General features: G+C 38.7%; 1 protein-coding gene and 1 pseudogene across 3 annotated transcripts; both read right to left on the reverse strand.

The window, feature by feature from the left end:
* Positions 1–508: 508 nt before the first annotated feature.
* On the reverse strand, positions 509–27304 carry ZNF484 (zinc finger protein 484). Of its 2 annotated transcripts, XM_053578075.1 has the most exons (5): positions 26919–27304; positions 23970–24014; positions 14831–14957; positions 14213–14305; positions 509–4157 (listed from the first exon to the last, which is right to left on the reverse strand). In XM_053578075.1, exons 2-5 carry the CDS (start codon positions 23982–23984, stop codon positions 1741–1743), a joined length of 2652 nt encoding a protein of 883 aa, XP_053434050.1. In that variant the 5' UTR covers positions 23985–24014; positions 26919–27304; the 3' UTR covers positions 509–1740. The 2 variants fall into 2 exon arrangements, with proteins under 2 accessions (XP_053434050.1, XP_053434058.1); XM_053578083.1 differs by lacking the exon at positions 14831–14957.
* Positions 5061–9513, reverse strand: LOC128576077 (adenylyl cyclase-associated protein 1-like; annotated as a pseudogene). The gene has a single exon (XR_008377233.1). The product of XR_008377233.1 is annotated as an adenylyl cyclase-associated protein 1-like (transcript).

The raw sequence follows: 27304 nt of genomic DNA on the forward strand, positions 1-27304 counted from the left end.
TATTCTCTTGCCTCAGCCTCCCAAGCAGCTGGGACTACAGGCGCCCGCCACAATGCCCAGCTATTGGCAGGCTGGGGCAGAAGAATCACTTGAACCCAGGAGTTTGAGGCTGCTGCAAAGTAGTCCCAGCTACTTGGGAGGCTGAAGCAAGAGAATTGCTTAAGCCCAAGAGTTTGAGGTTGCTGTGAGCTGTGATGCCACAGCACTCTAGTGAGGGTAACAAAGTGAGACTCTGTCTCTTTAAAAAATAAAAAGAAAGAGAATCACACCTAGGCAACTGCTTAAGGAATAAAAAAGGCAAGAGAAAAGAAAATAGCAGATTACCTTCAAAGGTAATTATATTGACAGCTTACTTTTCAACAGAACAATAAAAGAGAAACCATAATGTATCCTCAAAATACTAATAGAAAATAACTGATAACTTAGAATTCTAAATTCAGTAAAAACATCCTTCAAAAATAAAGGCAAAATACTAATAGAAAATAACTGGTAACTTAGAATTCTAAATTCAGTAAAAACATCCTTCAAAAATAAAGGCAAATTACAGACATTTCCAATGAACAAAAATAAAATTTGTCCCCAGCAAACTTAAAGTAATACTCAAGGGTGTTCTTCAGTCAGAATAACAATGATTCTGCAGGGAAATAAAAGACAGGAGGGAATAAAAAAGTAATTAAAAGGGTAATATGTAGGTTAATTTAAATAAATATTGACTCTGAAACAATGATTGGTTTTGTCAACTACATATAGAATTCAAATGCATGGCATCAAGACCATGCAAGTCAAGAGGAGAATAAATGGAATGTGAGCACCCCCCTCAACTTTGTCCAGAAATGGTGTACTTATTTATATTAGCTTTTAAGAAGTGAAGTTTGCACATATTATTAATATCTGATATAAGACTTCAAACTAAAATGCAAGATAATTGTGTCTCATGGTAACCTGGCATGTAACAAATATGTAGAGAATAGACTAACAAAATTGGAAGGAAAGAATTCTAGGCTTTGAAACCTGTTTTCTTAAATTTTTTTCCTTTTCAAACAGGAATCAGTAAAAAAAGTTCAGGTTTCTGTGGATGAAGTTGAGGATCCAAAATGTGTTTTGTATCTGGGTCCTCATGGCTAAGTTCCAGGATATTAGGGCCAGAGCTAAAGTGGCAAGTAGTTATGGTACTATCACTTATATTATTAATCACTATTGGGATACAAACTAGGAACAATTTCAGACTTTTTAGGTACCTGCTTCAACAGCATATAACCAATAGATTTATTGATAACCAATAAATACTATAAACAATAAATAAGGTGACTTCTCCCCCCAAAGTTGAGTCCTTTCTTTGTGTCTTTAGTGTTAATTTCACAAAAACTTCTGATTTCTTTTCATCATATATCATATTTTCCCACCCTTTGCTTCGTTTTCAGTGTCCTTAGGGTGCTTAGACAATGTAAAATTTTCTCACCACTCTACTCAATATGAAATTATTTTGGTCAATACTGAACAGTTTTGCTACTCAGAGCATGAAAAACTCAATAGCCCTGGATTTATATAGCTGCTTACCCAAAAAGTGAAACAAAAAAGACTATAAGTCATCTCCTTGCACAATCACTATTATTTGCAGGGACTTAACAACCCCCTTATCAGTCAAACAACCAAGCATGACTCCTACACATTGCTTAAACACTTTTATCAAAGTATCTCCCCTATATAAAACTGGACATCAGCTATGTGATCCAGATACTCTTAGTTCTGACTAGCTAGAAGGTGGCCTTGGTCACCTCCTGCTTCCCCACACCATAACTGTGGCACTGGGTACTCTACTTTCCCAGTGTCTGATTTCTGATGTTTAGTGAGTAGTGGCTTCCAGTTTAAGGGCTTCCCAAAGTCATTGCATTTATAGGGTTTCTGTTTCGTATGAATTTTCTGGTGTTTAATAAGATTTGATCTGATGGTGAAGGCCTTTCCGCACTCAACACATATATATGGTTTCTCTCCTGTGTGAATTCGATGATGCTCATGGAGTTGTGACTTCTTAATAAAAGACTTCCCACAGTCACTGCATTTATAGGGTTTTTCTCCAGTATGAATTCTTCTGTGTCTATTTAAGTGTGACTTCTGGATGAAGGATTTTCCACATTCAGTACAGATATAGGGCTTCTCTCCTGTATGAATTCTCTGATGCATAATTAGTGTTGATTTTCTTGCAAAGGCTTTTCCACATTCACTGCATTCATAATGCCTTTCTCCAGTATGGGATTGCTGGTGTATATGGAGGCCTGACTTTCGCGTGAAGGCTTTTCCACAGTCACTACATTTATAGGGTTTATCTCCAGTGTGAATTTTCTGGTGTGTAAAGAGATTTGATCTGTCAGTGAAAGCCTTTCCACATTCAGCACATCTATAGGGTTTCTCTCCTGTGTGAATTTGCTGATGTACGTGGAGTTGTGACTTCTTAGTGAAGGATTTCCCACAATCATTGCATTCATAGGGTTTCTCACCAGTATGAATTCTCTCATGTGTAATAAAATGTGATTTGTGGAGGAAGGCCTTCCCACATTCGGTGCAAATATAGGGTTTTTCTCCTCTATGAATTCTCTGGTGCATACTTAGTGTTGATTTCTGAATGAATGCTTTTCCACATTCACTGCATTCATAATGTCTTTCTCCAGTATGACATTTCTGATGGATCCTGAGCCGTGACTTCCAGATGAATGATTTTTCACAGTCATTGCATTTATAGGGTTTCTCTCCAGTATGAATTTTTTGGTGTTTAATGAGATTTGACCTGTCAGTAAAGGTCTTTCCACATTCAGTACACATATAGGGTCTTTCTCCAGTATGAATTTTCTGGTGTATAATGAGATTTGTCTTATGAGTGAAGACTTTCCCACATTCTGAACATATAAAGGGATTCTCTCCTGTATGAATTCGCTGATGCACATGAAGTTGTGACTTTTTTATAAAGGATTTCCCACAGTCACTGCATTCATAGGGTTTTTCTCCAGTATGAATTCTTTCATGTGTGATAAAATGTGACTTCCGGATAAAGGCCTTTCCACATTCAGTACATACATAGGGTTTTTCTCCTGTATGAATTTTTTGATGCATACTTAGTGTTGATTTTCTTGTGAAGGCTTTTCCACATTCAGTACATTCAAAGTGTTTCCCTTCAGTATGAATTTTTTGATGCATACTTAGTGTTGATTTTCTTGTGAAGGCTTTTCCACATTCAGTACATTCAAAGAGTTTCTCTCTAGTATGAATTATTTTATGTATACTGGGGTCTGAATTTTTAGAGAAGTTTTCCCGACATTCACTGTATTCATAGGGTTTTTCTCCAGTATGAATTCTCAGGCATCTGAACAGATCTGACTTCTGGATAAAGGATCTTTCATACACATTATATTTATAGTAATTCTCTTCATTATGAGTTTTCTGATGGTTTGACTTAAGGAGAAAATCCTTCCCATATTCAGTGCATATATAGGGTTTCTCTCCCTCATAAACCCTCTGAGGTGTAGCAAGTCGAGACTTCTGAGTGAAGACTGCCTCACATTTGCTGCATTCATGCTGTTTTTCTTCAATGGAAATATTCTGCTGTGCAAAAAGATGTGCCTTCTGGGAGAAAGCTTTTACACAGTCAGAAAACAAACAGAGATTATCCTCAGTATGAACTGTCTGATGTTGAATGAGACCTTGCTTATGACTCAGAAGTTTCCTACATTGATGATATTCACAACCATTCATTTCTGTATGAGAATTCCTATGAGTAAAAATACTATCATGTCTGACAGTCTTATCAACATTTTCTGTTGCATTGTTCCTATTATAATTATATGAGCTTATAATAGGCTCCAAACTCTTTACAAATGAGTCATCAATTTTTCTTGAAGGAACAAGGTGTGTGTTGACCTGAACTAGTTTTCCCTTGCCCTTATATTCACAGCCCTTCTCATTAGCTACTGTTTCCTTGTTGATGAAGGCAATGTGACTTAAAGATTTGTTCTGCTTTTCGTCATATCTTCTCGTCTGTTTATCATCTCTCAACAATTCTTCTAAAACAGAATATGGGTCTTCTCTTGTGAAAAGATTAATTCCCTCAGACTGGAAAGAAACTTCTTCAGACATTCCTTGTGAAAGTTCTAAATGAATATCCCCATCTAAAGAAGAAAAAAAAGATAAAACTGACACACAAAACAATTAATAAGAAATAGAAGGACTGATAATATAGTTGATTCAGGGAAAACATAAAGAAATAGGAGAGGAGGTATATAAATATAAAAAAATAAATATATAAAATATACATAAATTTAAAGGTTTAATAATCTATTAATATATAACATAATAATATACATTAATAAAATTAATACTTATATTACATTTACCATATTATAAACAATAGCATTTAGATGTACTATTCTAATTTCTATATTAATTCATATAAACTTTATCACAACCCTTTGCTATTGATATTATTGTTGTCCCTATTTATTTTATAGATGAGGAAACTGAGCTGTAGAAGAATTTAGCAAGTTGACCAAATCAAATGTTTAGTAATTGCGGAAAGAAGAGATTCCAACCCAAGCAAATGTAGCAGAATACACAATGAGTAAGGAGTCAGAATAACAGAGTGATAAAACACTATGGCCTAAAAGAAGTATTTCTGAGTCTAGATTCTTTTTTTTTTGGTATTAACTTTATTCTATTTTCTGTATAACTTTAAGTACATAAAGGTTTATTTCCACAGGCCTCAGGAAATGGGTATAAATCACAGGACTATCTCTCTTCCCACCAAAAAAAGTTGCATATTTTGGTAATTGTTTGTCTGGGGTGGGGGTGGGGCTGAAATTTATATTACCAATGCTGTGTAAGATTCTTACATAAACTGAGACCTAAAACCAGTCTGCAGGGGAGGTTTTAGTCCTCTGGTTCAGGTGCCTGGACAGAAGCTGTTAAGTTGTTGAGCATGACAGAGAAAAGAAGGCAGTGAAGATGGATGACAGGCACCTAGCAGGTAAAGACAAAGGAATGCCAGACATCTTGGAATGATGTGTTGTTTTTCCTTTAAAGACATCTTTAGGGAAAGATAGGAAGGTGCTAGGCAGGGATCCCAGAGAAAGAAAGAGTCCAAGACACCTTTAATGGCCCTGGATGAAGGGCACTGCTACAGTAGCTAGTACCAAAGAACCTTCTATCTCATGGTTGAAACAGACCCAGGATGGAACGCAGAATAAAAGGAATGCTTATAGGAAACAATTTTGCTTGGAATGCCAGATGGCCAAGCCTCAGCTTTTGATCTGGTTCTACCCTTGCCTTCACTTGTCAACAGTGAAAAGTTAGTTTGGTTAGAAGAGCTATCTGGAGTCAATACCAGCTTCTAATACCCTCATGCTCATTGTCAGAAAAAAGATTAACTAGCGTGAACATTCTGATCTGTTAATTCCTAGGACTGTTTTATTTTTCTCAAAGGACTGTCTGTTGGTAGAATAACACCCCCAAAGCCAAAAGCTGAAAGGCACCAGTCCTGCTCCTCAGTTTGTTAAGAATGGACTGGTTGAGTGACTGAACTGATATGGAAAGGTCGCACCTTCCTGCACAAGATCCAACTGACTTGCTATCCCACCTCAAATCTCAGCCTGAGGTATATTTCAGTGAAGGCAGGTAGCTGTGCTTCTCAGAGTAGAGAAGCAGTTTAAGAGCAGAAAGGTAGAGGAAATCAAGAAAAGAACTGTCTCGATACAGATTTATCCCATGGTGTGAAGGGAGAGGGCAAAGAACCTAGTGGCACTTCGCTTAACCAGCAATTTCTGTCACTGTGGTGACCAACTTCTGCCCGTTCCATAGGGTCTTGAACTGCTCAGGGACTGGAAACTCATTAAAGTCACCGCTTTCCATAGGAATGAGGACGTTCATCTCAGACGATTTGGCACTGACTATCTCACAATCCAGGGAATTCTTGCTCAAGTAAGCATGGCAGCCATCTGTTTTGTTGATGGAAATGGTTGGCACTTTACCCATTACCTGAACTTTGACATCCCTACTATTGATTATCTCCACAATGCCCACCACGTCATCAAATACCAGACCAAGTTTCTTACAGTTATCTACTGTAATGGAATTAATTTTGCCCTTGATTTGCAATGTGGTGGTGACACATTTGTATATGTAAACTGCCTGTTTCAGCTCTGTGTCATCAATCACCAGGTTGGAAACATTCTCCTGATTTTCCACTCTCCACTTCTTGCCCTCCAGTTCAAGTAGAGCTGGCTCCTTCTTTGTGGTTGTTTTGGGGGATGGCCTGGTTTGTTTGGGTGCAGAGAATGGCTTGGGGCCACTGCGTACTGGACCACTCTGAGCCTTCAAGGCAGGGTTCTTGTGCGACCTTCATGTCATCAGATACATGCATGTGTGATGGTCTTCCCCTGATTAATCTGCGCAAACAGTGCTGAATGGGATGTAGATTCATCAGAGCCTGAACTGGTGGGGACTGGGGGAGGAGGTGGTCCTGGCGGTGGGGGAGGAGGGCCTGATCCAACAGAGGGGCCAGATGGTAATCCACTCAGTTCTTTTGCCACAGGCCCCATCTTGCTCCAGGACAGTCCAGTGGTATGGAACTCTTTAATGTAACCCTGCAGCTCTGTCCATATACTCAAGTAAGCTTTGACCCAGTCTACATGCTTTTTATTCACATCTTTGTACTCCTTGAGGACTTGGTTTGTATAAAACATGGCAGCATCATTCATTTCTTTCACATAGAGGCCAGGCTTGGGAGCCATAGCCACCCAGCCCAGGGCCTGGATACTTTCACTGACAGCTGACAAGTGATTGAACAACTTGCTGCCTCGGTTCTTCTCCCGAAAAGTTATCACTTCTTGGATCTGCTCTGAGATGGGTGCCAACAAATCAGAAAGCTGGCTGCTGACACTGAGAGGCTGTAACCAAGAGTGCTCGCTCCAACTTCAGACCTGTGTGGACCATCTCTGCATGTTTCTGCACGTCTCCCCCAATTTCTTTACTGATCTTCAAGTACTCTCCCACAGGACCAGCAAGCAGTGAGTCAAATGCTTGCACATATGGAATTGCCCCTTTTGATGAACTGTCTCCATACCCACAGTGCATGTCAGAGGTATGGGATACTGCCTCCAGGCGGCCCACTGCCCTCTCCAGTCTTTCTACCAGATTTTGTATGTCAGCCATAATGTACCACCTCAGGACTGCGATCAGCCGCTCTCCACTTCCGGCAAGAACTCTGAGTCTAGATTCTTATTATCTTTCATCTGTCTCTCTGTCTTTTCCCTATTATCTGCTGTGCCCTAAACACCCATTTATTTATGTTTATAGTAAAACTATTAGAGCCTTAGTTATCCTGACTTGGCCAAAGAAAAGGATTTCTTTGACTAATTTTTTTTTATTCTTGGTGTGGGGTACAGAGATACATGCCACTAACAGGAAACAAAACAGGAGAAAGTATCAATCATCTGAGGCAGAGACTGAAAGTTGTCCAACAAAATCTGTGCCCTTCCTTCACAGTATTAAGCTTATACCCCAGGACATGGTTATGTGAGGACATTAGGTTTGTCACTAGGTGGGATCAAGAAACTCAGTTCTCATAAATGAAATGGGAATAAAAATCACATTTGTTGTGACAAGACCATTGTCTCAAGGAACTGGATGTGTCTCCCATTAGGCCACTTCTCTTTCCACCAATACTTTCCAACTGAGTGGCACTCAGCTCTATGTAGCCAGCAAAGCCATAGGACAGGGTCAAAAAACTACAACCTCAGATGAAATCCAGGCCTCTACCCCCCCCCCCAAAATCAAAAGAATAACAATACTTCAATATATGTGAAAATTATATGAAATTAAAATTTCAGTGTTCCTTAAGTTTTATTGGAACATAGCCACACTTATTCATTGATATATTGTCTATGGCTCCTTTGGGGCTACCACAGTAAAAACAGTAGTTGTGATAGCAACTGTGTGGCCCACAGAGTCTAAATATTTACTTTTCAGCCTTTACTGAAATATTAGCCAACTCTTAACCTAGGAGATGTTGGTGCAATGACTTTCCAGAAAATTTGTCCCTGAATGGCCACTGGAAACAGAGTTGCCTGGCAGACTTGGACCACTCACTCAGTACCTTGGAATAGTCATTTGAGCAGTCCATGTTTATGTTCTTTTTTTTTTTAATTTTTTGAGACAGAGTCTCACTTTGTCACCCTCAGTAGAGTGCTGTGGTGTCATAGCTCACAGCAAACTCAACTCTTTGGGCTCAAGTGATTCTCTTGCCTCAGCCTCCCAAGTAGCTGGGACTACAAGCACCCGCCACAACGCCCAGCTATTTTTAGAGACGGGGGTCTTACTCTTGCTTAGGCTGGTCTTAAACTGGTGAGCTCAAGCAATTCACCCGCCCAGGCCTCCCAGAGTGCTAGGATTATAGGAGTGAGCCACTGCACCTGGCCAATGTTTACATTCTTTAAGTCACTATTTACTGAGGTCTTTTAGTTTATAGTAGCTTGGCTTTACTTTAATATACCTTTATTGTCCACAATGATAGTCACTTATATTCCAAATTCTGGAATAGTGCATGAGATATAGCAGATTATCAGTGAATATTTATGTAAAAATTTGACAGGACTATCATCTTATTCTAATGGAGTTCTTGAATATAGATATGGTCTGACTTCATATCCATTTAATTCTGTCTTAAGGGCCTTGTCATGTCCCCAAACATGCTCTTTAGTTGTAATATTACTTTGACTCACATATATTAATGGCCTTCATTAATCCTGAAGGCATCTAATACTGAATTCTTAAACATGGATTTTGACTTTTTTGGAACTTTTCACTTTCTTTAGCTTATGAACTCATTGCCTAATCTGGCAACATTTACATTACTAGCAGTAACACTTAATGCAAACATTTTGCTCCCATTTGAGATTGCTGTCACAACTGTCACCACTGTTTCAATGAGTACATTTATAAAACAGTCATATTTCAGGCCAATAAAATATGTATGTAAGCTATCATTCCACTAGCCACTGAAGTCTATTTTATTACTGAATCCAAACATATGGGTCTTTTCATTTTCCCCATTTAAGCTTCCTTTTCTGTTCTGCTTTTATTCAGAATTCAATGTTCTTCATGTATTATTTAGGGTTCTTTACTTTAAAAGCTAATCTTAAATCTTACCACAAGTCTTAAGTAGGCTCTCTTTTCTTTTAATTTAAAAACAAAAATATATTCTGAGCTATTCATATTTATACTTAAATTGATACAGACAGGAATGTTAATAGATGAAAAATACACAAAGTTTGAATTTTTAAATATTTCATGTGGTTATCTTCTGTTTCCAATTTTCATCTCTGGCTCTTTGAATTGCTCCTAGAAGAAAAATTTTTAAATCTTTCTGAAATAGAGCAAACTCAACTGCTCTGCCTATAAAATAAATATTTTTTAAGGTACAAGGGTAGGCTGGGTGTGGTATCTTATGCCTATAATCCCAGCACTTTGGGAGGCTGAGGCAAGAGGATCGCTTGAAGCCAGGAGTTCAAGACAAGTCTAGAAAACAGCGAAACCTCATCTCTACAAAAAAATAAAGTATCAGCCAGGTGTAATGGTATGTACTTGAGTCCCAGCTAGGTGGGAGGCTGAGACAGAAGGATCACTTGAGCCAGCACTAGACTTTGAGCTATGATGATGCCACTGCACTATAATGGGAGCAATGGCAATGGAGCAAGACCTTGTTTCTGTTGAAAAAGAAAATAGTAAATAATTTCTTGATGGTACCACAAAAATTGTAAATATATACAACTATTATGTATCTGTAACTTAAAATTTTAAAAAGAACTTAAATCTTTTTTTTTTTTGAGACAGAGCCTTAAGCTGTCACCCTGGGTAGAGTGCCATAGCATCATAGCTCACAGCAACCTTCACCTCCTGGGCCCAAGCGATTCTCCTGCCTTAGCCTCCCAAGTAGCTGGGACTACAGGCGCCCGCCACAACGCCTGGCTATTTTTTGGTTGCAGCCGTCATTGTTGTTTGGCAGACCCAGGCTGGATTCGAACCTGCCAGTTCAGGTGTATGTGACTGGCGGCTTAGGCACTTGAGCCACAGGCGCCGAGCCAAAAAGAACTTAAATCTTAAAAAAAAAAGTGTAAAGGTAAAATATTCAGATGTATAATTAAATGTATTAATAATTTCCCTTTTTTTTAAAATTTTCAGACAGAATCTCACTTGGTTACCCTCAGTAGAGTGCCATGGCATTATAGTTCACAGCAATCTCAAACTCTTGGGCTCAAGTGATCCCCTTGCCTCAGCCTCTCAATCAGCTGGGACTACAGGTGCCCGCCACAATGCCTGGCTATATTTTTTAGAGATGGGGGTCTGACTCTTTCTCAGGCTGGTAATATATTAATCATTTTCTCTGAATTTCTGTGAGTTGGGGAATTAGAAAAGGGAAAAAGCAATGTATGCCGTAATAGGTCCAATTCAAGGAATGTAAATAAGTGTATTATTTGAATAGGCAGATAGAACATAAAATAACCAAAGAGTAGGCCAGGCATGGTGGCTCACACCTGTAATCCTAGTACTCTGGAAGGCTGAGGTGGGTGGATTGCTTGAGCTCACAAGTTCAAGACCAGCCTGAGCAAAAGTGAGACTCTGTCTCTACTGAAAAAAAAAAAAAACAAAGAAAAGAAAAATTAGCCAGGCATTGTGGCAGGCACCTGTAGTCCTGGTTATTGGGGAGGCTGAGGCAGGAGAATTACTTAAACCCAAGAGTTTGAGATTGCTGTGAGCTTGGTTGATGCCCTAGCACCCTAAACACTAACCTGGGTGACAGAGTGAGATTCTGTCTCAAAGACAACAACAACAAAACCCTGAAGAGTCAGATGCAGGGGAAATATTAAAGACAATATTAAATGGAGCAGACATAGTTATGGAAACTAAACATGGGTAAATGTGAATTACAAAGATGAGGTGATGTACTTTCTGTAGCTTACAAACCCATTAAGAGAAGAATTTGTCATATGTTAGATAATAAGTAGTAAGTTTCATTTTGCTCCATATAGCTATGACAGGATTAACATAGTGAACAATGTTTTAGGTAATGAAATCTACCACTGGAATCTAAAATAACTATTTAAAAAATGGGAGGCCGGGTGTGGTGGCTCACGCCTGTAATCTTAGCACTCTGGGAGGCCAGTGTGGGTGGATTGCTTGAGCTCATGAGATTGAAACTAGCCTGAGCCACAGCAAGACTGCATTTCTACTAAAAATAGAAAAACTGAGGCAAAAGGATCACTTGAGCCCAAGGATTGGAGGTTGTCGTGAGCTATGACACTACAGCACTCTACTCAGACTGATAGCTTGAGACTCTGTCTCCAAAAAAACAAAAAAAAAGGATCATCACATCCAAATAAGGTTAGAATAATCAGGCATGAGGAAATACCTGATGGTTTTGGATGATATCACTGGGAAGAAAGAAGAGGGAGGAAGGCATCTAAATGGTATTTTTTTGTTTTGTTTTGTTTTGTAGAGACAAGAGTCTCACTTTATTGCCCTCATAGAGTGCCGTAGCATCACAGCTCATAGCAACCTCCAACTTCTGGGCTTAGGCGATTCTCTTGCCTCCACCTCCCAAGTAGCTGGGACTACAGGCGCCTGCCATAACGCCTGGCTATTTTTTTGTTGCAGTTTGGCCAGGGCCGGTTTGAACCCTCCACCCTCGGTATATGGGGCCAGTGCCCTACTCACTGAGCCACAGGCGCTGCCCTAAATAGTATTTTTTAAAAGAGGAAAATTAGTAGAAGAGCAGAATGAATTGTTTAGAAAATGGATCAGAAGGAGAAGTACACAACCAATAGTATATGACAAAATTTTGAAAGGTGAGCCACCTGCTTTTAGCAAGCTGCACCATACCTTGTCTTCCTTCATACAAGCGGCCACTTGATGATACCAAATATGCCTAAGTTATTAGTCTTTCCCCTGAAAGCTATATGCAGTGGGCCAATGCCTGCCTGAGACATATAACTAACAGTCAGAGAGGAAAGGTTGTTCCCGTAAGCCAATCACAGCTAACACTGGAACTGAGATACATAACTCAATCTGAGACACAGATAGGTCCAGGCTGAAACACATGGCCCAGGGCAACTTTAAGGAGGGCCTTCATACATTATATCTGTCCCTAAATATCAATTATAACTTCTTACATAGGTTGGGTACAGATAGGGCAGAGGCAAAGTGTATAATCTCCAACAGGCAGTAGAGCCAGTTAGGAGAAAGAGATAAAACCCTTGGGGGTGGTTGTCTGGATATCCTGCTCACTGCCCCAGCTGTAAGTCCACCTGCTAAGTAGGAATGGACCCTACCATAAACTTGGTTCAGATGTTAAGAATGATGATAGGGGGTGGCGCCGTAGGGCACCGGCCTCATATGCGGGAGGTGGTGGGTTCAAACCCAGTCCTGGCCAAAAACTGCAAAAAAAAAAAAGAATGATGATAGGACACACACAGTAAGAGGGTATGAAATGACTGTGGGGGAGAACTCCAAGCAAGTCCAAATGTGGCTTGAGGGAGCAAAGGTTGAGTTTTTTTTTTTTTTTTGAGACAGAGTCTCACTTTGTCACCCTCAGTAGAGTGCCATGGTGTCACAGGTCACAGCAACCTCAAAATCTTAGGCTTAAGCAATTCTCTTGCCTCAGCCTCCCAAGTAGCTGGAACTACAGGTGCCTACCACAATGCCTGGCTACTTTTTGTTGAAGTTGTCATTGTTGTTTAGCAGGCCCAGGCCGTGCTCGAACCCACCAGCCCTATTGCATGTGGCTGACACCCTAACCACTGAGCTACAGGTGCCGAGCCAAAGTTGACTGAGGGGTGGGGCTGGGCTGACCATTCCCACATGTGGTTTCAACTTCCCCTCAGTGCCAATAGAAGGAACACTTGGGCTTTTCTGACCCGTTTTTCCAGGTATGGGGCAGAAGAGGGAAGAGCGAGACTTAGAAGATGTCAGCAGTCAAACATTAGCAATGAAGACTACAGGGTGAGATAGTCAAAATATTTTGTTATTAGAAACTGAAGTTGAAACAATAATTAGAAATTAAAATCCATTAGATTAGCCAAATTGTGCAATGTTCAAGAGATTGTCAAATGACAGAGCCAATCTAGAAGATAATATGGTTACACTTAATCATGTTAAGTATTAGAGTACTCAATAATAAAGCACTAGTCTTCCTTAAGAAATTCTCAGTTCATAAAGAAATTTATTGCAGTACTGTTTGTAGTAGCTGAAACTGGACAAGTAAAGAGTTATATATGCACACTACAGAGAGCTATGCAGTAATCGAATGGATGAACTAGAAAAACATAGACCAACACAGAGCAAATTGTGGGAAAAAATGGTAGGAAATTGAGTAGGATATATGATAGTACCATTTCTAAAAATTAAAAATATCAATAATATAGGCTTTAAAAATAACCCATAAATTCAAGGATAGATGGCAAACATGTCAAATATGTTAGAGCAGTTGCCTTTGGGAAGAATAAAAACAAGTATGGAGAGTAGAAATTAAAAGGAATAAATAAGAAGGGGGCCTTTGACACCCAGATGATGATGTTGACTATAAACTAAGGCTATGAACTCAATCTCCTGCCCATGAGGTACAGAAACGTTTAAGTCAGTGTTGTGTTGCACTAGCCACATACAAAATGTCAGTGGTACCCTCAAAGTCAACAGAGAAGAGGTGTGGGGAGATTATCAAATAAGCCCATCTCTAGGGAAAAGAGAGAAAATGAGAAGTAACCAGCAGGAGCCATAGTGTGACCCACAGTAAATTTTTTAAAAAGCAGGTCTGTAAGTATTTAAATGATTAAGAAAAGGATCTAAAGACCTTGATGGAGGTCAAAGGAATAAAAATTCTTTATTAAGGAAAGAGAAAAAAAAGCAAGAAAGCAGGATTCTAGATGATATAGAGTAGGACAGGATCCATAGTACCAGTAAAGTCAAACAAAGAAGAAAGAACTGGTATGGAAAGGGGCCCTAAGCAGGGATAGCATTTAGATATCCAAGGCGGCTACATCAGTTCTATGCAAGCAGTTCTATAAGTATAGAAATGAACCAGAACAGTCATACTAATAGCATGTCAAAGTTGCCAGCCTCTCCCAGTGTACCTGAAGGTGAGCTGTATTGCTGAGTGTGCTCTGGGTTCCCTGCTCACCTGAGTAGCTCTGACAAGAGGGCCCATCATCCACCACGCATAGCTCTTCTTGCTCCAAGCTGAAGATAACTTCTGGTTTGGGGACTTGACATCCTATTAATGGGAAATGATAGAGGGCATACAATAAAGTATTCCATTTGTCTTCCAGAAAAGTTCACTGTAAGCAAAGTATACTAACAGCACCTAAAAGAGATTATTAAAAATACAGAATAGGCTCAGTGCCTATAGCACAGTAGTTATGGCACCAGCCACATACACTGAAGGTGGCGGGTTCAAACCTTCCCCAGCCAGCTAACCAATGCCAGCTAATCAGCTGGGTGTTGTGGTGGGTGCCTGTAGTCCCAGCTACTTGGGAGGCTGAGGCAAGAAAATCGCTTGAGCCCAAGAGTTGGAGGTTGTGTGACTGTGACGCCACAGCACTCTACTGAGGGTGACATAGTGAGACTCTGTCTCAAAAAAAAAAAAAAAGAACAAAATATGGGCAAAACTATTACACACTGCAGATGTCCTGCAGTCTTTAGAAGTTTCGGAAAACCCATAGATTTCAGAAATTAATGAGAAAGAAAATGCTCAATTAGTTATAATAGACTCTTAGATACCCAACAGAGCTGTGCGTACCCACTGAGATCAAGTTGAAATAGTTTTCCAGCATCACATCCCTGTACAGGCTTTTCTGAGCAAGGTCCAATTGTTGCCACTCCTCCCTGCTGAAGTCTACAGTTACATCCTTGAATGACACTGATCCCTGTAAAAACAAATTCCTATTTAATGTGAGGGATCAAGATTGCAGATGAAAATAAGATTTTTAGGACCTTATTTTTTTTTTTTGTAGAGACAGAGTCTCACTTTATGGCCCTCGGTAGAGTGCCGTGGCCTCACACAGCTCACAGCAACCTCCAAACTCCTGGGCTTAAGAGATTCTCTTGCCTCAGCCTCCCCAGTAGCTGGGACTACAGGCGCCCGCCACAACGCCCGGCTATTTTTTGGTTGCAGTTTGGCGGGGCCCGGGTTTGAACCCACCACCCTCGGTATATGGGGCCGGCGCCTTACCGACCGAGCCACAGGCGCCGCCCAGGACCTTATTTTTAATATGACACAATATACTATAAAGAACTTATACAACTCAACAACAATTGATTAAAAAATGGGGCAAAGGGCAGTGCCTGTACCTCAGTGAGTAGGGTGCTGGCCCTATATACCGAGGGTGGCGAGTTCGGACCTGGCCTCCGCCAAACCACAACAAAAAAATAGCCAGGCATTGTGGCGGGTGCCTGTAGTCCCAGCTACTTGGGAGGCTGAGGCAAGCGAATTGCCTAAGCCCAAGAGCTGGAGGTTGCTGTGAGCTGTGATGCCATGGCAATCTACCAAGGGCGACATAATGAGACTCTGTCTTAAAAAAAAAAAAAATGGGGCTAAGGGCTTGAACAGACATTTCAGAATATAGATATACAGTCAATATGCACAAGAATGACACTCAATGTCACATGTCACTAGGGAAATGTGAACCCAAACTATAAGGTAGCACCTCAAACCCATCAAGATGTTGAAGAAAATGTCTAAAATTGATGATGATGATGGCTGCACAACTTTGTAAATGTACTAAAAATCATCGAAATGTATACTTTACATGGGCAAACTGCCTAAATGTATGAAGAGGAGGGCTTTATTTAGGCACTGCCATTTCCAGATGGATGCAGTAATTTGTAGCAATTCAGTGCTTCTTTTAAGAGTAACTATAGATGCCAGAAGAAATACCAAAATCACATGCAAAAAGTCCTGAAAAGCTACGGAGGTAACAAGAAATGCAGGGGCTGAGACTTAGGAGAGGAGAGAACACTATTTATGATTTAAGCTGACTGTTGTGGCCACTTTGACACTGGGAACATTTACCAATATGGGCAAAAGGTGAAAATCCAGCTTGAAACTAGTTGAGGGCTGCACTTGGGAGAGATAGAAACCAACAGAACTCAAATACATGGCCATTTTCCCCTTGGGATATTTGCTGAATTCTAGGGGCATAGGGACAGAAGACTAAAAACTTAGTGTAAACAGTCCCTGCTGTGCAAAGCAAAATTTTAGCATCTGATAAGAAAATATCTACCAAGTGGAGGTCTACCAGACACTGAGCAGCTACCAGGAGAAGGGTCTCCAGAGGACAAACTGGGCTCTCAGCTGAAAACTGTCAACAGCCAGGGTGAACCAGAGGTAGACTGAGTCTTACCAGAGCTTCAGCCCAACCTGGATTTAACACTGTGCCTGACTGGATAAAGGTGTTCACTGTCCACTCTATTTGCTGATGCAGGGAAAGAGGAATCTTATGTGGAGAGAGATTACCATCATCCAGATCCATTACAATATTTTGCACACAGTGTTTGAAAGAGTAAAAAAATCCTCCGTGTACCAAGCAACAAGACCACGTAGCCAAAATTGAAAACAAAATAATTCAATAGGAATAGTCACACAGAGAATTGGAGTTAGAAGAAAAGGTGGAGAATTTCATTAGAGAACTGGGATTTATAATAAAGAATAAAATAGAAATTCAAAAATGAAAAATACAATATCTGAAATTAAAAATGCACTATAATTCTTGGACCATTGAGCTGAAGTCGGAAATCACAAAATGAGAATGACACACAGAACAGAAAAAATAGTGTAGGGTGGCACCTATGGCTCAGTGAGTAGGGTGCCGGCCCCATATACCCAGGGGGCAGGTTCAAACCCGGCCCTGGCCAAACTGCAACAAAAAATAGACGGGTGTTGTGGGGGTGCCTGTAGTCCCAGCTACTCAGGAGGCTGAGGCAAGAGAATCACCTAAGACCAGGAACTGGAGGTTGCTGTGAGCTGTGACGCCATGGCACTCTACCAAGGATGAAAAAGTGAGACTCTGTCTCAAAAAAAAAAAAAAGAAAAGAAAAAATAGTGTATGAGTCCTTTAAGACACCAGCTGACTACCTTCAAACTAATTTTGCTTGAAAAAGTAAACCCTTACATATTTAAGCCCATAATTTTTAGATTTCTGTTATACAGAAAGGCAAAACTTAACAATTATATTATGTACTGTATTTAGTCATATAGTTTTATTAAAATAGTTAAACAGAAACTGGGTTGCAATTATAGACTATAAAAGTTTTAAGTAAAAAAAAAAAAACAGTGTTATATAATAGTAAAAAGGCCAAAGCTCCAGGAAGATATAATTCATATTCTGAATAACATAGCCCAAAATATATAAAACAAGTTGACAAAAATTATATTCAGAAATTGATAAATCCACAAAGGCAGAGGGAAATTTTGAGCCAGTTATACTAATTGCTAGAGATAGCAATAATATCTATTGTGAACAGGAAAATTTGAGCAAGAAAATTAACAAGCTGGTCACAATGGAGATGACATCCCTACATAAAACAAATCAGCAATACTCAAAAATTAGAAATTATAACGAACATCTGACCAACATAAATAACAAGACTTTTGTGTATAGGTAGAAATCATTCACACCCACAGAGAAAGCAAGAAAATAAAAAAGAAGTATGAAACAGTGCATGGTGCCCCATGATTGCATTAATGTAAACAGCTATGATTTAATAAAAAGAAAGAAAGTATGTTAGGAAGGTAATAATGTCTTTTAATTTCAGAAATTGTGCTAAATGTAACTATATTTTTTCTGTTTGGTACTTATGGTTATCATTGTATTAGAAAGTCATATGTGAATGATGATGTGATAATATACACAATGTACAGAAAGAACATAAATTAAAAAACAATGCAAACTACAGACAACACAGTTAAAAAAAGAAGGAATGAGTCTGCAATTGACAAAAGAAGAATGTACATGACAATAAATTTCTGAAAAACTGTTTAAACACATTAGTTACCAGGGAAATGTGAATCAAAAGCACAATGGGATATCTTTGCGAACTCCCCAAAATGGCTAAACTGCAAAAATTGGTAACAACAAGCATTGGTAAGGATATAAAGTAATGAGAATACCTAAACACTATGGTTAGGAATACAACTTGACATAGCTAATTTGCAAAATTGTCTGACATCATTTGCTCAAGTTGGAGAGAAATAACTTTTGAAAGAAATACGCGTATTCACAGGAGCATATTTCATGATGCATTTTATATTTGACAATAGTAAAGGAAATCCATTAAAAATCAATGGAAATAAAACTACAAAGTATCAGGAAAGCATATAATATACTATCTTTAGTGGAAGGAATATACTTTTCCTAGTTGTTTTTGTCTACATAATGACACTTTCAGCACACACTAAAAAATTAGTGAAGACGTGCTGATGGGAGAGAAAAGTCTGAGGGACACTCTTCACTACATACCTTTCCCCCCATATTTTTAAATCATATGAATGTATTACCTACTCAAAATATGATCCTAGAAATATTAGAGAAAATAATGTACCCATGATAGTATTAAAAAGATCATTCAGAAATGAGGAAAAGAATCCTTGAAATAAAAAAAGGCATCAGCCTCTTGGGGCCCCTCTATAAATTCTACTCTATTTCTATTGTCTTTATTTTTTTCATTCCCTAGGGTCTCCGTTGAGCACTGGGGATACCCATGGGTTGTATGGGGGCTGGCTCCCTACAAGTACTAATAATGAAATGTTATTTAGACATATCAGAGTAAATAGCAAAAGAATTAGTTAAACTGAGTTCGGAGTGTTTACTTTTGAAAAGCTGAAACCTAAGGGTTAAGAGAACAGCTGTTTTATTCTAAGAAGACTCAATTTGAGCAAATATAACTTTCATGGCATTTAAAATGAAATGTTTATTTTTAAAAGTTAAAATATAAAAGACAATGAGGTAATTATAATAAAAAACATATAATAGATAAAGTCCCTTATAAAAAAATCAGTGAAGTGGCTTCCATTCCTGGAAGGATGGCATAGATGCACTTGTCCTGAATCATCTTGCTAAGCACATCTACAAGCTATAGACTAATTATTCATACATAAGAAGATTCTGAAAGGTAAAGGAAAACAGGCAAACTGGCTAGGGACATCAGAAACCAAGGAACTAAGCAATAGTGAGTTTCCTAAGTCTTTTTGCTTCATACACCGCTGACCAAGTGCTTGAAAACCCTTCAACCCAGAACAATGAGTATGCACAAATAAATCCCCCCAAAAAGTTGTTCTCTCTAGCTAAAGGAAGAGGAAAAGGGCAACCTAGACAGACAAAAAAACTTTTAGACAAAACCTACCCCAGCCAAACAGCACAGATTAAACAACAACAAACTAAGTCTTATTAGCAAAGACTTAGTGGGTAGCCTAGATTCCTACTCTTGCCTGGTTTTATGGAGGTATCCTCATTGCTGCAATAGAAAAGTGTGGAAAAAACCAAGTGGGGAGAGATTTCCATTCCTAACTACCCTGTTTTCCCAAAAATAAGACATCCTCCGAAAATAAGACCTACTTACAGGCAAGATAAGACGTCCCCTGAAAATAAGACCTAGCGCATCTTTGGGAGCACACCTTAAAATAAGACAGGGGGGGAAACAGGGTAGCAGTAACAAGACACTCTTCAATTATAGTATCAGAGAATGTGTTGGGGACTAGCTCCAAACTATGCCACCAGTTCCCTCCCAGTGGTTGGCAGACAAGAGTATGAGGGAAAAATGAAAAGGCAAGAGGCAAAGAGAAAGTTTTTTAAAGAACAGCTGGGTGATCCACTTCTCTCCTGTCTCTGTTCCTTTTTGCCCATTATCTGCAATCACTTTCTTAATTCAATTCCTAGCCTACTTACAACAAACAAATATTGGTTTTAAGCTTATGAAATCGTTATTACTAGCAATGCAAGCACATCAAGATATGACTTTTCCCTTAAGTATCCATATGTCCATCTGCAAGGAAGCCATGTGAGAATGCAAGACTTTCATCCCTCTTAGAGACAATGAAGCCCCACTTATCCCTGTAAAGTCAGAGAAGGCAACACGGAGAAGAGAAATGAGGGGACCCCTCCTTTTTCCAGATGAAGTGGTTATCACCAGAGGTCTCCTGGGGAACCTGAACTGCCAACCCCACCCAGCAGTAATGAGGCTTCCCTCTCCTCACAGAGTATTAATTGAGTTCAAGTAAGGAACATAGGAATTTACTCCACCTGGCAGTAGCACAGTAGGGTCCTCTTCCCCACAATGGCACAGAGGACACCTGCAGGGAATTATGTTATAATGACTATAATACGCTGAAAAATCATCTGTGTAACCAAGAACCAGGAAAACCTCAACATGAATAAGGAAACAACCAATCTAGTGATATTAAAACTGAGGTGACACATGCACTGGAATTGTCTGATAAGGATTTCAAAGAAGTACTCATAAAAATGTTTCAACAAGTAATTATAAACACACTTGAAACAAATGAAAAAAAAAAGTCCCAGCAAACAAGTAGGAGATATTGGAGAACTAAAGAAAAATTTTATAACTAAAAAGTAAAATAATTAATATTAAAAACTCAATGGATGGGGCGGCGCCTGTGGCTCAGCGAGTAGGGCGCCGGCCCCATATGCCGAGGGTGGTGGGTTCAAACCCAGCCCCGGCCAAACTGCAACAAAAAATAGCCGGGCGTTGTGGCGGGTGCCTGTAGTCCCAGCTGCTCGGGAGGCTGAGGCAAGAGAATCGCTTAAGCCCAGGAGTTGGAGGTTGCTGTGAGCTGTGTGAGGCCACGGCACTCTACCAAGGGCCATAAAGTGAGACTCTGTCTCTACAAAAAAAAATAAATAAATAAAAACTCAATGGATGGGTTAAGCAAAAGAAGGGAGACAACAGAAGAAATATGCAGAAAACCTGAAAATAAAGTAGAAATAATCCAATCTAAAGAATGGACAGAAAATAGACTGAGAAAAAAAATGAATGGAGACGCAGGAACATGTGGGACAGGAACAGAAGTTCTAACAATTGTGTCATTGGATTTCCAGATAGAGAGGAGAAAGGAATAGAGGCTGAAAAAGAAATAATGAATGAAAATTCCTGAAATTTGGCAAAAGACATACACTTACAAAAAGCAGAGCAAATCCCAAATAGGATAAAATCAAAGAAATCCACACCAATAAAGAATTATAGTCAAACTTCTTTAAACTAACGATGAAGAAAGAATGTTGAAAGCAGATAAACTACATATTACCTATAGGAGAAAAACAATTAGAATTACACTATATGATAGAAAGAACAGTGCTTCTCCAAAGACATTCACATCCTAATTCCCAGAAATTGTGTATATGTTAGATTACATGATAAAAAGGAATTCAGGTTCTAGATCAGTGGTTCTCAACCTTCCTAATGCCATGGCCCTTAATATAGTTTCTGTGGGTTGTGACCTACAGGCTGAGAACCGCTGTTCTAGATGGAATAGAAGTTGATAAATAACTGTCCTTAAAATAGGGAAATTAATTATCCTGAATTATCTGAAGGGGCCCCATATATTCACAAGTATCCTTGTAAGTTAAAGAAGGAGGCAGTAAAAGAGAGTCAGAGAAACAGATGAGCCTTGGAAGAGTGGACCAGAGAGATACAATGTTAACTGCCCTGAAAATGGAGGAAGGGGCAAGCTAAGAAATGTAGGCAGCCACTAAAAGCTATAAAAGGCATAGAATGGGGGTGTCCAACCTGCAACCCACGGGCCACATGCTGATCTTGTAAGGACTTCTTTTGCTTATCTGTGGTGTCAGATATTATGAGAAGTATGCATGTACATTTTTTTGCTAATCAACTTTCATAAGTGTTTGTATATTTACTGTGTGGCCCTAAACAACTCTTATTCTTCTCTTGTGCAGCAGAGAACAAAAAAAGTTGGACACCCTGGCATAGAAAATAGAAACAAATCCTTTCCCAGAGCCTATAGTAAGGAATGCAACCCTGTTGACATCTTGATTTTAGCTCAGTGAGACTCATGTTTGGCTTTTGAATTATAGAACTATAAAAAAAAGTGTTATTTTAAGCCACTCAATTTGTAATAGAAAACTAATACATAGTTTTATTTTTGTTTATTTTATTTTGTTTTTTTTGAGACAGAGTCTCATTATGTCACCCTCACTAGAGTGCAGTGGCCTCACAGCTCACAGCAACCTCCAACTCTTAGGCTTAAGCGATTCTCTTGCCTCAGCCTCCCAAGTAGCTGGGACTACAGGTGCCCACTACAATACCTGGCTATTTTTGTTGTTGTTGTTGTCACTGTTGTTTAGCAGGCCCAGGCTGAGTTCCAACCTGCCAGCCTTGGTGTATGTGGCTGGTCCCCTAACCACTGAGCAATGGCCACTGAGCCTAATACACAGTTTTAACTAAGATCAGAAACTCTGGAGGGCAGAAGGAAGTAGCAAATTTTGAAATGGTAAAAGAAAAAGAAAACAAAAACGGTCAACTTAGAATTTTATATCAGGCAGAAACGTTCTTCAGGATGATAGGAAAATCAAGACATTCTCAGATGAAGAAAAACTAGGAGAATTTGTAATTGATGGACTTATACTGTAAGAATGGCTAAAGGAAGGTCTTGAAAAAAACCAGAAATGATAATAAATAAAATCCTGGAACATCAGGGAGAAAGAATGATGGAAAGAGTAAAAATATTGGTAAATACAAAGATTTCCTTTTTCTTCTGAGTTTTCTAAGCTATGTTAACAATTGGAACAAAAATTATACCATTGCTTGATGGGGTTCTGAATGTATATACAGAAGATATTAAAGACATATTTATTTGCCTTTAATGCATAAAGGGCCTTAAAAGAAAGTAAGAGTTCTATACTTCACTCAAACTAATAAAATATGGATAGATACCAGTAGATTTCGTAAGTATGTGCAATGTAATACTGAGAGGAACCATCAAACACTTGAAAAAATTATAGATAAATCAAAAAACAATTCCAAATTATGTTCAAATAATCTACAGAAAAACAGGGAGAAAAAGAAAAAAAAACAAATGTCTGAAGAAAAAATAGAAAACAAGAAATAAAATGACAGATTTAAGCTATAACATATCAATAATTATTTTAAATGAACTGGCTAAATACACCAATTAAAAGATAGGTACTGGCAGAAAGGATAAACATACTTGACCCAACTATATTCTGTCTACAAGAAGTTCACTACAAATAAAGCAAAATAGGCTAAAACTAAAAGAAATAAAAAATAATGTCAAGCATCATTGATATTCTGTGGGAATTTGTGGGAAATGCAAACTCTTGTATCCCATCCTATACTACTAAGTCAGAATCTGAATTCATATGCAAGTAGAGTGTGAGAAGCACGGCTCTGTAAGATGACAACAGAAAACCTGTTAGTGTACTCTGAACATGGTTGCTGTTGAAGATAGCACTCTTACCATCCATATGAAGATTTTCTCAAACATTAAGAACAGAAAATCTTTACCACAGATGAAATAAACTACTTATTAATAATATAAACCATGTCCAATTTCCATTATTGCTATGTCAGGAAGTTCAGACACAGTTTTATAGTTCAAAGTTCATAAGACAGTGGTTTTCAACCTTCCTAATGCTGTGGCCCTTTAATACAATTCCTGTGGGTCATGACCCATAGGTTGAGAACCGCTGGTGTAAGACCACATGACTCATATTTTATATTCCAAACTTGGCTTGGAGTTGATAGTTCCTTCTTCATTTTCTTGGATCTTAAGTTGTTTTTTTTTATCTATGCCTGTCATCTTACCACATGGATTTAGATACCTCCTAAAATTCACAAAAGACGTAAAAGAAAGCAACAAATAAATTGATGAACAAATAAAAACTCACCAAGGACTTAGTCATTTCTGGCTCTTCTGTGAAAGTGGCAGAAATCTGAGAAAACAGATGAGTAGAGGTACAGATGTGAAGGAAGTGTGTAGTGTCACGCGTGGATACATACATCATTTAGTGCCCATGCACCTCTTACCCAAAAATATATTTCTAGGACTATATTCATTAAAAAAGCATCCCATACCATACTGCACAAAGATTTAAATACGGGAGTTTTACTACAATATGGCTAATAACAAAAAAAAGGTAGAAACATTTTGATATCCAATAATTATGGATTGCTTAAATACTTTATAGACTAACCAAATGATGTAATGTTATATAATATTATTATGCTATCTGACTTCAGAGGCCCCTCAAGCTATCACTAAGTCTGGCCCCTAACTCCTCCTGCTCACTCATCAGTCTGCTCCAAGTGTCAATCGCTGCACAGACCCCATACCCAGAAGCCATTACTCAGGCCTGAGAATCACTGATGCCCATTTCGTGCTGCTCATGGGCCCAAATCACTCATCCCTAGGCTCTGATCGCAGAGCCTCCAACACCTGATGGTCCTAGCTCTTCAAGAGTTAATCACATGTCCCTTCCATGCTTGTATTACTACTTACCGTGCATCTCCATCAGCCAACCCCAGAGTCCCAATCTTAGGCACATCTGTACCTGCACTGGACCTGAGAAAGCACAGACACAACTAGGCCTGTACTATTAGCTTTTCCCACCAAATTCTCCACATGCACAAATAGGAACCCAATCAATGAACAAATCTGGGAAAATTCTTGAATGTTAAGGATAAATTAAAAATCAAAAATATCTCTAAATTTAGAGCACATGTAAAAGAACAGTTTATTTACAAGGAAAAATGAAGAAAATCAAGACTTCTCATTTGCAGTGATAAAGCTAAGTGATAACAGAAATAGAATCTAAAAGACTACTCCTCTGTTAGGACCAGAGGGACATTTTCAGAAATGAAAGCACTTGCAGAGTATCTCTGTCTTTACTTGAGGAGAATACTCAAAGGAGCATTCCAAATAAATGTAAGATGAATCAGAAGAGAAGTTGTAAACAGGAAAATATCATTTGGCAAAAATCTTTTTGTTGTTGTTGCCTTCAGTAGAGTGTTGTGGTGTCACAGCTCACAGGCGCCTCAAACTTTTGGGCTAAGTGATTCTCCTGCCTCAGCCTCCCAAGTAGCTGGGACTACAGGAACTCAACAAAACACCTGGCATATTTAGAGATGGGGTCTTGCTGTTGCTGGGGCTGGGCTCCAACTCCTGAGCTCAAGCAATCCACCCACCTCCACCTCCCAGAGTGCTAGAATTACAGGTGTGAGCCGTTGAGGCTGGCCCTATTTGGCAATAATTCCTGTAAAAGATATATAACTATTAAAAAATATACTGTGATGACGTGATAAAATAGAAAATTTATAATATCCTATGACAAAACATTCCTAACTATCTCAGGAAAACAAACAAACCAACCCAGAATTTATATGAGGTGTAGAATGGAAACAATGAACAGAAATTTAGTCAATCCAATGAAAGTATAAAAAGGAAAAGAAGTAAAAATAAAGAGTTCAATAATAAACATAAAATGGTAGGCATTAAATCAGGTAAGCTGTTTTACCTCTATGCTAAGCTAAAGAGGTAGAATGCTCCTATCAACAGAGACTATAGGTTGGATTTTCAAAGAACAAAAAGTTATCTATCATTTACAAATAAGTCATCTAAAACAAAGGAGACAAATAATAGGAAGATAAAATTATAAAATAAAGTTCTAGGCAAAGACATATCATCCAACTGCAATTAAAGGGAAGTAAGGATGACAACGTAAATATCAAAGGGGAATTTGGTTAAAAGTGCTTTTTTATTGAAAAAAAAGCTCATATAATAATAGTATCCTATTAAAAAGGTGATATAAAATGTGTTAACCCTTAGGTGTATGTATGCCCCCCCCACTAAAACTAGCAAAAAAAAACACAAAGAAATACAAAGTGAATTGTTAAAGTGAGAGATTTTTTATTGTATCCCTTTTCCAGAATATGACAAATTAAACAGACCAAAGTCAGGAAAGATACAGAAAATTTGAAAAGTACAAACAAGCTAGATTTAATATGGGTAAAGAGAACTTTGCATTATACAAAATATATTCTTTTGATTATATACATAAAACTTGGTTTCAAAGAAATCTTGATAAATTTTCAAAACTTGAGACTTGATGGTCTACATTTTCTGACAATACAATAAAAAAAATTTTTAAAGCCCAATTAAAATGTATCACAATAATTTGTGAATGAAACTCTCTTAAATAATACAGAATCAAAGTGGAACATCAAATTGAATTTATGCACTTAGTAGACAAAGATGTAGTTAGAGAAACTTTACAACTGTAAATGTATCCTGTACACTTATGAAAACGGAGAAAGAACAAAAAAATTACATCAAAAAGGGAAAAAAAGAAGAAAGAACCTAAAAAGAAAAAAATAATAATATAAAAAGAGGAGGGAGTATACACTAATCTAAGAGCCGATATTTGTAAATGCCCAGTAAAACAGATAAACCTTTGTGATGCCTGCTTTTAATTTTTTAGATAGGAGGGTATTGCTATGTTGCCCAGACTGGATCTGAACTCCCGGGCTCAAAGGATACTTCTGCTTTGGTCTCTCCAGTGGTTGGGTCTACGGGTATGCGCCACTACGCTTGGGTAGAGGTGCCTGATTTTTAAAAGTGGAAGAATTAATGATATATAAATATAATAATAGGAATAATAAAGGCGATGCTAATCTGGATATGAAAGAGAACAGAAATGGAAATAACTTACATGCGACCCCATGGAGATATATTTTTTAAATTTCTAACAAAATATGTCATGATGAGTCAGAAACTAAAATGTAAACAGACTGGTAAGCATAGAAGAGAGAGGAAATCAATTAAGATCTACATCACTCACCTCTCAGATCCCTCCTTATTCAGACTCCACAATTATCCTCCCCAGTAGATTCCACAGTCCGCCCTCATTCCGATCGCATATCTACCCCGGGAGACCCGACAGTGACCCCACAGTCCGTCCTCACTCCGCCTGCAAATCTACATAGATCACTCCAACCCCCATTATTCCATCCACCGATCGCCCTCATCACTGACCCGATAGCTCATCACGAATATCAACGACCCTTCGTGACTCAGCTCATAGATGCTCCCATTCCTGCACTCCCTGTCCCTCCGCCATGCTCTTTCACTACAGTGGTCATTTGCCTCAGGCGGTGAACAGTCTTTAACAACTAAATCAGGACCTACTTCCTTTTGCTTCCCAGGACCAGAGGGACTTAGCGCAGC

The sequence above is a fragment of the Nycticebus coucang genome, chromosome 2 (genome assembly GCF_027406575.1).
Source record: "Nycticebus coucang isolate mNycCou1 chromosome 2, mNycCou1.pri, whole genome shotgun sequence".
In the NCBI taxonomy this organism is placed as follows: Eukaryota; Metazoa; Chordata; class Mammalia; order Primates; family Lorisidae; genus Nycticebus; species Nycticebus coucang.

Coding starts and splice junctions, on each gene's coding strand:
- ZNF484 (XM_053578075.1), bottom strand. Junction 14,306..14,830: donor TTTCAACTTGATCTCAGTGG/GTACGCACAGCT, acceptor TCCCATTAATAG/GATGTCAAGTCCCCAAACCA. Junction 4,158..14,212: donor CTCTTGTCAGAGCTACTCAG/GTGAGCAGGGAA, acceptor TTTCTTCTTTAG/ATGGGGATATTCATTTAGAA.